General features: G+C 46.9%; 2 protein-coding genes across 2 annotated transcripts; both read right to left on the bottom strand.

The window, feature by feature from the left end:
- Window positions 1-9: 9 nt before the first annotated feature.
- On the bottom strand, window positions 10-6,318 carry LOC124193025 (protein stoned-A-like). The gene is made up of 3 exons (XM_046586660.1): window positions 5,059-6,318; window positions 2,189-2,495; window positions 10-1,637 (listed from the first exon to the last, which is right to left on the bottom strand). Exons 2-3 carry the CDS (start codon window positions 2,469-2,471, stop codon window positions 10-12), a joined length of 1,911 nt encoding a protein of 636 aa, XP_046442616.1. The 5' UTR covers window positions 2,472-2,495; window positions 5,059-6,318.
- A 499-nt stretch (window positions 6,319-6,817) lies between these two features.
- Window positions 6,818-15,068, bottom strand: LOC124193027 (serine/arginine repetitive matrix protein 2-like). The gene is made up of 3 exons (XM_046586675.1): window positions 10,144-15,068; window positions 8,236-8,368; window positions 6,818-8,149 (listed from the first exon to the last, which is right to left on the bottom strand). The coding sequence occupies exons 1-3, from the start codon at window positions 14,325-14,327 to the stop codon at window positions 8,093-8,095; spliced, it is 4,374 nt and encodes a 1,457-aa protein (XP_046442631.1). The 5' UTR covers window positions 14,328-15,068; the 3' UTR covers window positions 6,818-8,092.
- Between the last annotated feature and the right edge of the window lie 121 nt (window positions 15,069-15,189).

Below are 15,189 nucleotides of genomic sequence, written 5' to 3' on the forward strand. Positions count from 1 at the left end.
GCGGAAAATTTAGTTGAGAATTTTTTCAACTGCCGAAGTGTCAAAAGGATCAACTTCGTCCTCAACTGGCGAGTCGTCAAGTAAAACAAACGATGTCACCTGCAACTGAGGTTCAACCGGAAGCACAGGTGACGAAACGGTAATACAAGTATTACCAGTGGCAGAGGTATTGACGGAATTAACTACCGAAGTGTCAAATGGATCGATTGCGGAGGTGTCGAACGGATCGATGGATGATGTGTCAAAAGGATCGACGGCAGAGGTGTCGAATGGGTCAGCAGCTGGAGACTTTAAAGGTTCCCGTTCAGACTTGTTCTCTGTTGGCTTCTCCTTTTCGGGTGGACTGTCGTTGAGAAAGAGAGCGTCAAACGAGTCTTGAGCTTGAAGAGGTGGGACTGTCGGATTGACTGGAGCTGACGGGCGAACCGGAGCGGGAGATGGTCGATCGATTTTAGCTGCAATAGCTGCGATTGCTGAGGCGGAAGGAGGTGGCGGAGGCCGAGAGGGTGGAGCGCCAGGCCGGGAAGGAGGAGCTTTCTTGGAAACAATACTAGTTTCGACTTGATCTTTCTTTAAAACTTTGTCGACAGAACTAGTGTCGAATGGATCGTCTCCCTCTTCTTCGTCTTCCTGCGGAAGTGGTTGTTTGGCCAACGACTGGTAAGCGAGAGCTTCGAACTCGAAATCCTCCTCGTCGAGAAGTTCTGGCTGCTTCTTAGGTTGCACGGGTGGATTTGGCTTGGGAGGCTTCACAAAATCTTCGTCGATTGGCTGATCGCTGCCCTCTGGAATGACGTCAAACTCGGCGAGGATATCTTTCAAGTCAGGTTCGACACTGGAGACCAATTCTTCCCCGAGATGGACTTCACTATGTGGTGTCTGTTGCACACTACTGGGTCCGGCTGAGTGGTTGGTCGAAGGCGTCACTCCCAACGAATTGCCTTGCAGCTTTTGATCGACCTCGTTGTCGTCGAAACAGCACAGCAACTGAATCTCGGAGGGCGGTTGAACGATTCGTTGTCGGCTGGCTGTAGACCCTTGGTGATGTTGTTTCTGTTGATGATCGGCAGCGTTGGCTGCAGTCAGAATCTCCACAGCAGCGCCGATACTAACTAGCGCTTTTTTCTTTTTAATCACGGGAAGTGGCCCGACAAGTTTCTCGACGTCTGACGTGTCAAAAGGATCGTCGCCGGCAGCAGCCTCAAGTGTTGGGCTGTCGGGAACGTAGGCAAGTTTCAATTCGCCACTAGTGGCGATATCAACGTATTCAGTGTTGAAAATGTCCTCGTCGTCTTCGTTTTCGTCTTGCTTTTCGAAATCTTGATTGAATTCCTCCGGCTGTTGCTCGGCAACCTCTTCGACTTGCTGATGGGTGGCAGCGGCTTGATCAGTTCCAGCTTCTTCCTCGTTCAAATCTCTAAATTTATCTCCTTCTTCAAAGCCAATCCATTTGGTTTTGTGACCATTCGGTTCGGCACTGGCACCAGAGCTGTTGTTGGCAGATGAGGATGCACCGACAATTGGTTTAACCTCTTCACCAGGAGTGGGTGTTTCGGGTTTCTTGTTCCTCTGATAATAGCTTGTCTTTTTGATCCGTCCCAAGTCTTCTTGGGTTTTCTGAAGGATCGTATCAACACCTGTCGGAAATAATCATTTTATTTGGGCCATTCACAAACAGCATCAGATGTCTATTACTCCGTTGTCTATCGACTTAAAACAAAACTGATATTAAAGATTTCATTTTAAGTGATTTGCTATGATACAAATTCGAGAACACATTTTATACTTCATTTACCAGATGACATTTGATTGTGACTACTCGAATAAATATCGAATATATTCTTGTTAATGGTTATATATCTTTATTTTAAGAGATTAGATTATCTAAATTTATAAGGACTCGGAAAGATATTTGCTGATAAGTTTCCGAATCAATCAGTTTGCAGTTGTATATATTTATGAGAATTCTAGGATTTCCTGAGAGGACTATAAAATCAGCTAAAATCCCCGAGAAATGGAAAATCATTACAGAAATATTCAATCGATCGCGATGAAATGCGTTGATATCCATTATTCATCGATCCATTTGCCAATTGTATAACTTTACATTTTTATCGTGAAGGGGAGAATGACGGATGGCCCATCAAGATCAATATTGACTTTGAGTTTGGCAAACATTAAATATTACCTGATGTGAGAAGCTTGAATTTTTGCCACTCTTCACTGTCTTTCTTGTCGGCACCGGGCTCGGCGGCTGCAGCGGCTTCGTTTCCAGTCGATGTCCCGTTTTCTTCAGCGGATGGGTCAAAATCTTCACCAGTGGCGGCTGCTGTGGCGGCGGCGGCGGCAGCGGCTGCGGCCTTGTCACGACGATATTGTTCTAGGATTGCCGGATCAAACAAATCGTCTTCTTTCTCTTTGCCTTTCTTGCCTTTGATCTTCTTCTTCAAGCCTTTGCCTAATTTGTGCATATTCTACGAGGGTCAATGCGGGAGCTGAATGAAAAAGAAATACAAAAACATGATTGAATGTTACGTACCACGACATTGCAATTCTTATGCCGAATGTTCACAGTTATGTACACAATACTGGCATCAACGATACGTTTATTATTAATACTCTTCAATACTGGACGAATGAATATATACTGTCAAATTATAAGGGTCGCTGACGCAGCTCCTGTTCAGTCTACCATTCTAGATGTTGCGGGTCAGTGGGCACGGTACAACAAAAAAGAAAGAATCAATCTCGTCTGAATATTGGACAATCTATTTAAAATTGAATTGGAACTCGCAGTTCGAGGGCAGAGCTTTGGAGGTTCTTTCCGTTTCTTTCTATCGAGCTAAAAATCGATCATAAAATTTCTTTTTCTTTCGACTTGACTGCCAGGGGAGGTGTATTCTCAGACTTGTTTTTCAAACGTTTTCTAAGCAAATATTTGCCATGAAAAGTTTTTTGGCACGTTCTCCCACATGCAGCTTGAAATGTACATGTCGAGTCGACAGACCCCACAGCGAGTCCGACTCTTACCCGGTCTTGGTATTGATCGCACAAGATTCTCCCATCCATTCTGTTGTGAAATCCGCTCTGTTGTCACGCAAAGCGGACTGCGTGGAAGCAAATCCCAATAGCCCTCCTACATTCACCCCCAAAGTGAAACCGGCGAAATATTTATGCGTTCGCAGCAACGTAGACTCGCCATCGCCGTGTAAGTGCATTCCAGAAATAGGCACGCTGAATTCGATTCTGACGTGATTTGATTCCCTTTTCGCTATACCATCACCATTTCGACCGGCATCTCATTAGCAATTAACTGTCTTTTCAATCTAGACGGGTTCCACTTTCGCTCAATTTAGTTTCTAAACGAATTCTTGTCGACTATTCAAGCGCCCATCGATTGACGAATTCTCCGTAAGTGCAAGATAAAGTTCAACGTCAACAGAAAGCACCGTCTATTTAAATTCCTGCGCATATGCTCTTATCTACATGTATAAGACAGCTGGTGACAAACGACATCCAACAGTCTCTTTCTACTCTAGAGAGATTGAGAAGAGTCCGGATGGCAAACTACACGCTTCGTTACAACAGTAAAAACAAAAAAAACGGGAAAAAAGTAAAAATAACGAAATAAATCTAGCTCCTGCGTTAAATTTCCGAGAAAAATCAAACAAACAAAATGAAAAACGAAGCAGAGGAGGAAAAAAAGCGGCAGAACAAATTGAAGGGCTGTGGAAAAACCAAACCAACCAGACGGAAATAGCGCTGGATGACGGTTCAACAAGGGTGGCACGTGCTGCTGTGTCTAAACTGTCATGGCCTCGCTCTCCACATCTCTCCCAGAAAATCGAGCCTCATATAGCGCTATGCAGCTCGCTTGTGGGTTCCTATGTAGAGGGGGGACAACAACTCCCGCAAAGAACTTATTGCGTTCACGAGACACCTGCACAAGTGTCGGGTTTCCTTCGGAAATGGACGGGCAAACAAACAAAATCCGGAGCGGCAGCAGGATGAAGTGTGTGTGTATGGCAAACGGAGGGGGGAGGAAAAGAGAGTCACAGTGGCTTGAAACCGATATCTTTTCAAATAAAAATAGAAAGAGAGATACACAACAAAACAGACCGCTGTCTGACATTATAATGTCAAAAAGGGGAAAAACAGGTGCGGGAACACATGTCGCATTGCGAATACCCTGAGCTATCCATTTCCCAACTATATTTACCGGCTGTCTATATTTACATATAGCGGCTACGGGTCGGGTCTGTTATTTTGGCAACAAATAATAATAAGCTTCGACGTGTTAAAAAACATTATTTGATCGATTCGGAAATTGAGCAAGATTGTCAACGATTGTCAACCATGTCGCAACTCGCTCTTTTAAACCTGACTGTTTACATGGCGATACAGAAAAATGTCGTCGGAAATGTTAGGGTAAAAAACTCTCTCTCTCCTTGCCGGTTCTTTCCAATCGATAAGCTTATCGACGACAGCAGCAGCAGGCGCCCTATGACGCTGTCGAAATGAAGCCCCTCTCTTTTTTTTCTTCCGGCGGGGTAGCTTTGCTCTATAGGCTTCTCACTCTCGCCAGTTCTGGCAGCCTGTCCACCTAGTCGTCAGAGACTGTGAGAGAGAGAGGGGGCCCCTAAAAATCGACCGCTTTCCAGATAGATGTGACGGTAGGAAAAGGAGAGGACCCCGATCAATACTCCAGCTAGCTCGCTAGATTTGCGCAATCGCGTTTTCGACCAACGTCATGGCAGTTGTTAAGTTGCTTTTTATTTCGTCCTCTGGTTGACACGACATTCTGTGATACCAACGAACCGTGTCGTTAACAATTAAACGGAGAATGCCAGAAATTTAGCACCAATTTTCCATTTTCCTAAAGAGATTGTCGGACGTATTCCGGGTGTCAGTCAAATGCAAAAATCAATCCCATACACCATATGATGAGTCATCATATGATGTGTGACGTATACACACACACACACAGGGCATTAGAGACATTTCGTTCCAAGTTTTACATGGCGCAAGTTAAGAGATGAAAGAAATTAAATGAATTACCTTGAGCTCCTGTGACCATGTTTCAACTTTGATGCAGCTTAGGGTAGACCGTGCATGATCTGGTGGTGCGGTTGGTCCTCGACAGTCACCGGAATATATGATGCAATACAGCAAAGATGTGAATTAGACGTTGGTGGACAGAAAATATTATGCACGCAAAATGTTGACAATAGAGTCGGAGAGAACACACAACAGCTGCCGACAAAAAGCTGAAGATGAAAAAGTCTTTGATTTTTAATTTTCCCTTCTCAGCTCGATGAGGATCGAGAAGGTTACCAACGATCGCCGACACGCGAAGACTCGAAACTGAAAGATCGGGAACATCCCGATCGGTTTCGTTCTCCTTTCTGCCGCGAGGAGGAGTTTAAAGCAGTCGGCTCCTTCTCCCATGTTGCCCAATAAAAGCATTAAACGGTACCCCCCTCTCGAGCACAGCTAGGCTCCTCCTTTCGACGCCCACGCCCGTCGCCACGGGTGACGTCCTGCGGCTGCAGCACTGGGGAAATTTTTCCGTCAAATTCTATGAGTCTCCATGACAACGCTTAGTTATAGCTATACTCATGGCATCATTTCTCTTTTTTTTTAATTATTAACACGTAACGATACCTTATGTATTTCAACAGAACTGTGAAACTCGTGCAAACGCTTTTGCATGATGGATGACGTCGCCATCTTGTTGGTGGCCATTTTCGGCTTTGTCAAATTCCTTCAAAGACTAGAACGACAACAGTACGACTATCTTACTTTGGTAACTTACTACTTAAATCTATACTGGTAAGTAATATGCTGGATTAAATATTCTCTCATCCTTTTACTTATTACTGGTCTGTAAGAGTTGTTCACTTGGGCTTTTGGCACTAGTTGCAGCCGTCTAGTGAAATATTCGTGCAGCCAACGAAACGTCGTGAAATGTTCTCGTTAGATTGCGCAGTGATTGCCTTAAATTCAAATTGTATCGGTGTAAAAGTGTACTTTGACTACTCAAAACTTTTACTTCTGATTTACTACACTTCTTTACTTTGGTTTTACTGCACTTTCGAAAAGTTTGACTTTGTTTTACTTCATTTTAAAAAGTGAAGTGGATTGTAACATAACAGTAAGAATCCAACCATCTACTTAAACCGCACATCAACTTAAAAGCATCCACAATCTGCGAACATACCAGAAAATACAAAATAGAAAAGGAGAACTTACTCAAAGTTGGTCACGAATATATCCAATAGAATAGGCAATGGTAAACACGTGTATAAAACCGCGCGAAAATGGACTACCTGCTTCCATCGGCGATTAACTGGAAATGAGGAGTCCAGACGAATTAACCTGAGCTGTGTTGCAATATTTATTAAAAATAGTGGCGTCAAATTTCCAAATTTAGTAATTTAAAAAAATTAAATCAATCAGAATTGTAGAACTTGGATGGTCAGTAGGTTAAGCCTGAATTTTATAAATTTTTTGTTGGTATTTATCTTTAAGAAAAATTATATTTAATCACTGTTGATGTTTAGTTGGCAATCTCCAAGGAATTATCCCTTTCCAAGAAATTCAAAATTCAAATGAGTTTAACTGCATTATTTGAAACTTGAAAGTCCAATAAATTGTAGGCCTTTTATACCTTCATATTCTTTCTTTTTCAATTTGTATTCATTCATTTATTATTGTTATTTTCTTTTGTCTTTCCTTTTCTATCAAGAGGATCTCTCACGGCTAGGTTGTCTCACAGGGAATAAAGTTCGAAATAATCAAAATGAAACGAAGAAGCCAAGGGGAAACATCATGTTATAGTGACACACCGATAAAAGACACCCAATCAGTTATAAAAAAGGAGGCCTATACAGTTTATATTATTAGGGAGATGGTAGGAGATGCATTGAAAATGAAACGAAATGATTTCAAACAGAAGAGAGGAATAGGTTTAAGTTTAATAACAAATCAATATAACGGCGATTTTGGTTTTCTGGGTCGGGAAAAAGTCACACGGAAAATGAAATGTCAAACGCGGTTTGTTGAGCGAACCGGTGCGCTGCGATCATCTCCACTATTATATTACACACCCAACACAACACAACTGGAAGCTATATTCTGGGAGATGGGAGGCGAACAAGTAATCGAAGCAAACCCACCAGATAATCATTGAAAGGTTTCAACCATAATAATAAGACAATAATAATAATAATAAGAGATGACGACGGGAGAACTAGATATCATTATGTTCTTATCGTGAATCTGAATGTATAAACCATATGAACGGTATGTACATATCGATTCAACCCACAAATAGTTATTACTATTACGAATATATTCTAATTATTACTAGATTTGATCAATGGCATTTCCAATAGCATTTTTGATGATGCATTACGAGACGTTAGATTCAGTTACGACAGCCAATAAAATGAAGACCTATATCTAGCTTGATTAGATTGCAGGGGAGGGCCAAAAAAGCAGCTCTATGGAAACACACAGCACAAGGAGAGTAGTACTATATAGAGGGCAACTGATATATATATATATATTTGAACACAACAACAACATGGTTTCCTAATCTTGTTGGTTGGTTGGCAGTTATTAACTGTCCTCTCCAATGAGAAGCAGGAACTAAATTGACTGGCTAGCAGCAGCAGATGACTAGACACACACACACACACAATGCCACTTTGATGACGAGAGAGAGAGAGAGCTATAGGGGAGAATTTGTTCCGAGTCCACAGGATTTGTTCTGTTGTCCGGCGAAAGACAGCGCGGCGGAGGCAGATATATAGAAAGCAGCAGCAGCACATACACAGAAAACAAACAGACGGCGGACATCACGCCGCGCCATGTTTTGGCAGTTGCGGTTATCGATTCTCTCGACACTATATGATAGATGTATAATATACTAACTCCAATGGGTATATGGCAATAATAACAATATACAAACGATGGCCGAATTGTAATTTAGACGCGAAGGAATCGATTATAAAACGAAGATGACATTTATTCGCTTCTTCCGCTTGACAGATTTGCGTTTCTTCTCTCCGCCATGCTATAATAACGTCTACTCGGTTGATATGGATGACTCTTCTTCCGGACTGCTGCTAGGTATTTCTTCACTCTGCGAAAGATGGTAGTTGGCCAAATGGCATTATTATTATATTGATATCTTTATGTGGTAGAATCAAAGAATTGTGAATGTAGTACCGGAGCTACGACTGAACTTCGGTTACTGTGAACGTCCAAATCCATGCCAAATGGAGCAACCGAGAGCAAATTGGACTGTGCCAGAACGTTGGCTTCCATGTCGTCCAGGTTGTTATCCAATTCGGCCAGAGAACTATCAAATATATACCAAGGAAAGTTAGTAGCGCTATATTCATCAGATTGGCGAAAGAAAAAAGAAATGCAAGAGTATGGTCGTAAATATCTGTGCTGTCGGTCTCACGAACTCTGAAATGACTTTTTGGCATGTCACATTTGACGCGGTCGTGCGTTATTCAATTGAACCGAAATGGAGGGCTGCACAGCCAAAACACAAGAAGAAGAGAGAAAATGCGGACCATTTCCAAGCGGAGAATGAGCCATGGTACATATACAGAAGGATGCGGAGGAAGAGGATTTACGGGGGGAGCAAATGGTGGAATATAAGAGCGGGACGTCTGTCGCGAAATAAAAATCAATACTCAACCAGTGGAAGTCTGTGTGTATACATTTCTCGATCGACGACTCTCCTTTTTATATAAACGCAGAGTTAGAAAATTGTAACAGAATTTGTACAGGTCTCTTTGTTGCGCGTCTTTTTATTATTTTTGGCGGGGCTTTCAAACACGATAACAAAATGACAACTACTTTGACGTGTTATCATTGTCTTTTTTTGTTTTTTCTCTCGGCTTGTACATGTACATATTTTTTGGGAAAAATGTCTTCCAAGTTTTGTTATTAAATAACTGGCAAAGACCCAGTATTGCATCGATAGATTTCTCCCTCCGGGGACGCCAGACACGGGAGAGAGTCTATCTATAAGACAACTGACTGCGCAGAGTGCGCGCTGCCCGATGACCTTTGGCATTACAAAAGAGATCGCCAGTGATTGGGGAGAGCGCCGTAGTACGACATCCCGTTCGTGAGCGAGACCAGAGTCTGCAAACAGCCACACAAGACGGGCGAACCAAAAAATCTGCGCCGTGAACCACACACTACACGCCATCGCTTCTTTCCCGTCTCTTACATAAGAGTTTCCTTATCCTTTCCATCAACTTTGGGCCGCTTGATGAACGAACCAAGTTTCTTTGATGCAACCCCCCAACCAGAAAAAATCGATAAATATGTTCACCAAACAGTCTCTCGTTCTTTTGCCAAACGTTGTTGAAGCCTGGCCCTTATTCGATCGTCTCTGTGTTGAATTGAAGAAAAGAAAAAAAGTCATCACTATATAAAATAATGGCGAATGTTATAACCATAAGTCAACAGCGCACGATCGGCCATAGGATTTTCCTTCACGTCGTTCAAGGAGCGCCGAGCGAAGCCTTACACAAAGTCAGGCAGCGGTACCTAATCAATATCTTGCAAGGGCAGATATTTTTCCAGGGTAGGAGAGAGAAGGGGGAGCGTTATGACAACCGTTGAGCTGAAAAGTCAATGGATAGAGAGAGAGAGGGGGGCGGCCCCTCCGTGAAAACACTATAAGAACAGAACGTGAATTACGACTACGCATGACTGTTGGAGGGAATAGATAACCTTATAGTATTCCCGAACAGATACTATAAGTTACATTTGTTCTTTAATTGTTGTTCTTCCGGATCTTGTGTAACACGACTATACCGGATCGGTGCCAATGCTGCCGGTTACTCGTGTGTCTATACCGTTTGGAAATAGAAAATAAGGAGCTAGAGCCGATAACAATATATAGGCGTGACGTGATAAAATAATAACAAAGCCATTCGACCTGCTCGGCTAGCTGCGAAAAAGATAAAAAGAGAAATAAAGAAATGGGAAGGAATATAACACCAAAAGAGAAAAGGATGCGCAAAAGGAAGAAAATGTTCTACAGTATATCCGGTCCACAAAAGTTGAATATATAACAACCGAGAGAAAAGATGTGTGCGCAATCACCTCGACTGGGAGATTCTTTGGCGAATTGAAACGGATGCCTCGTCATCGTCTGGCGGAGGCGATCGATCCTCTTCCATTTCAGTTTCTTCGATCTCTCTCAGAAGCGCCGTCTCACTGCTGACGGAATCCTTCCGAACTGGTAGGACTAGATTTATCTTCTCCGGATCCTCCTCTTCTTCTTCTTCTTCTTCCAGCTCTAGTCTTGTGTCAGTCGCTTCATCCGGCTTATTCGCTTGAACCACCAGAGTTGACTCTTGGTTATTTTTGGCTTTATTATTCACCATCACTTTGATGGCTTTGGCTTCTTTGACAGGTTCGGGAATCTCTTCCACGTTGATCCATTGCTGACTGGATTTGGTGGGCTGTTGCGGCGGCGGCGGCTGATTCTCTGCTGGCGCATCGTCAACACTCGTCGTCGCCTGATGTTGGAAACGCTTCTGTGAAATAAAAACCTGTTCGGAGAACGCCTCCCAGTTGCTACAGACGCTGCCCACCGTCACTTTGACAGCTGGGACGGCCACAGTCGAAGCTGATGCAGCTATTAAATCGTCCACGGATTCCTCCCGTTCCGGTTTCGGTAACGAAACTTTGATTTTGGGAATCACCAGAGCTGCTACTCCTCCCGACGATGGATCATCTCCGGCTGCGGCGATGCTGTCCGTTCTGGCGATTTTGACGTAATCGTTGATGGAACTCGGTCCGAAAGAAACGGAACAACGGGGTCGCTGGATGGGCGTTGTTTTCAGCTCGCTTATTCTCATCCGGACGGGCGTAATGACCGGAGCGATAGGGCGTTCGATTGGCAAAGTTGTCGGAACGAACGGCAACTCCTCCTCGATCGAATCCTGTTGATGGAAGAAACTGATTTCTTCTTTGCGAGGTTGAATCGATGAACCCGACGGAATGGCGGAATCTTCCGATTCCACCAGATTATCGCCCGACTCGTTTCCCGTATCCAAAACTTGGTGCTGGAATCCAGCATCGCCTTCGTCCAAATCGTCGCCGGAATCTCCCAGCGATCGGCCGGGTGACGAATCGCGCGAAGGCAATGGCAGACTCAACATTCGACTTCCGGATTCTTGGCCGTTTGGACGGCCAGCCGACGACGCCATTGACAATTTCTCGTCGACAGCTTCGAGTTCTGGTTGCTGGTCTTTTAACTTGCTGCTCTTTCCACTCCGCTTGCCAAATAGCACGGAAAGAACGCTGCGGCCTTTGTGTCCGTCTTTCCTGCTGTCCGTCCTTTCCGGTTGCGAATGATGTGCTGGACTGTCGTCGGAAGAGTCTCCGCCTTTAGCCGATTTGGCCCAACTGCTCAATTCACGATTAGCCGTTGATGGTTGCTGATCCGTTTGGGCTTCTTCGGCTCCTTGATTCGATCTCAAAGTGCTGCCCAGCGACGTCCGCCGGCTCGGGAACGGAGACGACGGTGACGGTGAAGCCGATTCGAAACGTCTCGAAAGAGCCGGAGAGGCTAAAGGTGAACTCTGGGCAGACGAATCGGATTGAGGAATGAAACTCTGAGGTGGCTTGGGACAGGCCACCGGTTTGGGCATGTGACGGCCCGGACGGACCGGATTTGGCGAGGCGGCGACCGTCGAGGCTGCCTTATTGCTGGCCAGCATTGATGCGATATGTCCATTGCTGTGCTGTGAAGGCGGGCTGGCCGTGTCCTCTGAGGAGGACCTGGACTTTTTCTTCTCCGGCGACAATTCAAACGTCGACAAATGATGAACCGGCCAAGTGGCTTCGAACTCGGACACAACTTGGTCCGGCCAATGGGTGGCAAAATCGACCGTCTGCTTATTCTCGTCCGTCGCTCCCATCAGGCTGGACGACGAGCTGTTACTCTGCGTCGTCTTATTCTCCTCCAGATGATTGCGCATTATGGCCGGCATGTCGGAGACGGAACAGGAGGAATTGGATAATTGGTCCTCGTCGTCGTCGTCGTCCTTTTTCCGTCTTTGCAGAGCGGCTTCGACCAGCTGGATGGCCTCGAGGACTTGACTTTCCTGGCGGGGGATTTGTTTGGCTCCGCAGAACGACGTTTCGACCAGCATCCGATGAGGCGAAGGCGATCGGTTGACGCGACGGTCGGGCACTGGAGTCGAGTGGTTGCTCAACAATCGCAGGCTGGGACTGCTGGGCCGCGATCTGGGCTCCGTTGTGTATTTAACAGACATGGTCGGCTGACTGCTGCTGGCCGGCGGATCGACGTCTTTTGGATGAATAGCTGGACGTGAAAGTGGAGTGTTGTCGTCGTCCTCTACGGCCAGTTTAGATCCGCAGAATGAGGTCTCGACAATCATCGGCGAAGGGGATCGCATGGGCCGTCGATCCCGATCGGGAGTCGGGCAATGATGACTCAACATTGTGCCGCAAGGACTGACTGGGCGAGATCGAGGCTCGGTGGCGTACTTGACTGGCAGCGGGTGAATGGAAACTTCAGTGACGTTATGGTCGACGGCCGCCGGCAAGTAATTGGCTCCTGCCACCGAATCCTGACGGACTTGCTGGGCTCCGATGAAGGAAGTCTCGACCCTCATGCGATGCGGCGAAGGGGATCTGGCCGTCCGGTTGATTAAAATCGGCGATTCACTACGAGAAATGGAAGCTGCTGTGACGATGGGCTGGTGGTGGTGCGCAGACGGAACGGGACTAGCCGGCCTAGAGCGAGGCTCAGTCGCGTATTTGATGGGCCTCAAACCAATCGATCCTTCCGGGCCACCGGCCTCTGAAGGCCTTGTCGATAAGCTGCTAGGAGCTCTAGTCGACGGAACCGGACTGGGTGCTGCTGCTGCTGCAGCATCTTCTTTGCTGTCCCGTCTGGCCAAATGTTTCGGACCGCAAAAGGACGTCTCGATCATCGGAGATGCACAGCGATTCCCGCCCGGCAACGATTGAGACCCGCGTCGAGAACCAGCGGCCGTTATGGGCATCAAATTCAAAATGCTCTTGTTGGCGGTGGGACTAGCCGGCCTGGATCGAGGCTCCGTGGCGTATTTGACGGGTTGGATGGAGAGAAGTGAGCCAAGACTGGGCATAGGGCTAGGCCCCCTGGGCGCCACATCGTCATCAGCAGGCACTTTCATTTGCATTTGGCCGCAGAACGAAGTTTCGACCAGGGTCCGATGAGGCGAAGATGAGCGTCGCTGGCATCTGGGTGAGGCCAACCACCGGGCAGACGGGCCGGCGAATTCACTGTTGGCCGGGTTGAGACTGGCTGCCGGCGACGGAGCCGACCAGCCCATTGGACTGGTCGGCCGCGACCGAGGCTCTGTGGCGTACTTGAACATAAAGGCCCGCATGCAGCCGGGCGATGAAGGAGTACCGATTGGCGAAGCGCATCTGCTGGACGACCCGTCTCCCAGCCAAGTGTTTGGATTCAACAGAGACGGGCGTCGCGACGCCTCGAATTCTAAAAGCTCTTCTTCTTCTTCGGCCTCTTTGGCCGCAGCGGCCGCCAGGGTCTTGGGTCCGCAGAAGGAAGTTTCCAGCTGCATTCGATGCGGCGACGGCGAGCGGCGGCCCGAAAAGGCCGAGAGAAACGACATGCCGGACGTTGCCGACACGTTGGATGAGATGGAAGACAGTCTCGTTTCCCGGCACGGGAATACGAAAGGATCGGTGGCGTGCTGGTTGTTTCTCGTCCCCATGGACCCCCTCCGTTCCAGTGGGTTGCCGGGCGGCGCCTCGGCGACGTTGCTGGACGCTTGTCCACTCCTGCCAACTGAGGCCGATTTGCCTCCTGTTGCCAGGAGCGACGAGTTCCTGGAAAGTCTTCCCTTGGTATTGGAATCGGCCGAGTACGGGATGCCCATTCCTTCGGCACCGGATGATCGGAGATCGACATCGGCCGCTCCTTCCAGGAAGGCCGATGTCACATTGTCGGCGGCCATGTCCAGGCCGAAAAGCTCCCTCTCGGGAGTCGAGTCGCCACTTTCACCCTGCGATGGACTACTGGCCTGTTCGACGTCGATCCTGGGCGTCGTCGGCGTTTGTGCTGTTGAAGTGGAGGCCGAAACGTCGTTGATGTTGTCCGTCTGCTGGTAGCGCTCCTCGCAAATTTCCGGCATGGGCTGGTAGCCTTTCGATTCGGGACTGGACAGATCGTCAAAAGAGTCCTCAAAGGAGGCGAACGGAGCCGGCCCTAGTTTCTTTTGACGTGCTGTCTTGTTAGCCATTATAATGCTCGTCTAAATAACTCTCAGAGAGTACGAGCAACAACAACGCTGCACATGTATAGGCACAATCAACTGCTCGAGGCTATGATTCAAAACGTCGGTAACAATGGCCGTTTCGACAATCACGTAACGGAATATGTATGCGAGCTGGATGTGATTGCAAGTCATGGAAAAATCAAAATTAATAAAAGACGAATGAATTTAATCGTTTCGACTGCTGGGCTATGAGAAAACTTTCGTGCAACACCACTCGACGCATCGATCGATTCCTTTTTTTTTCGACTGGTTGGGGGGCACCTTATCACCTATTTAGTCGTCCTTGCAGCCATTTCTATCCATTCCCTGTTGTTCGCTGTGTCGTTGCTCTAAAGCGACCGAGGCATTGGGGAACCATCTCTCGTCCAAGTGACGTGGCCGTTGTCCTCTTCTCAAACTGTCCAGCACTGTCCTTTGGTGGCCGCCACTAGAGTTGCCGTAGAAACCAACACGAACACACAAGACACTTTTCGATCCGTTATTTGCAAACTGCACGACACACACCTGCAATGAGTAGTCAAAATAGGGGTTTGATAAGGAAATGAGTGCACTGTGAAAAAACACGACTGAAAAGTGATTGGGAGCCGAAAAGAATGTGAGCCCGTCGTCGTTCGATTTCCGGGCTAGAAGCTTTCGAGCCTCTATACACCAGCAGCAAGCCTTACGGTAGCACTGAGGCAGATTTGGCAGTCGGTGGCATTGATCGCCGCATCGTCCCACCCCCCTCTCCATTTTTTTACCCTCCATGACGCAACGACACTGCACATCCTCTCCTGCGCAGCTCCTCCATCACGAGGGGGGGGGGGGGGACCATCGTGATGGAGGG

Source organism: Daphnia pulex, chromosome 4, assembly GCF_021134715.1.
Source record: "Daphnia pulex isolate KAP4 chromosome 4, ASM2113471v1".
NCBI classification, from domain to species: domain Eukaryota; kingdom Metazoa; phylum Arthropoda; class Branchiopoda; order Diplostraca; family Daphniidae; genus Daphnia; species Daphnia pulex.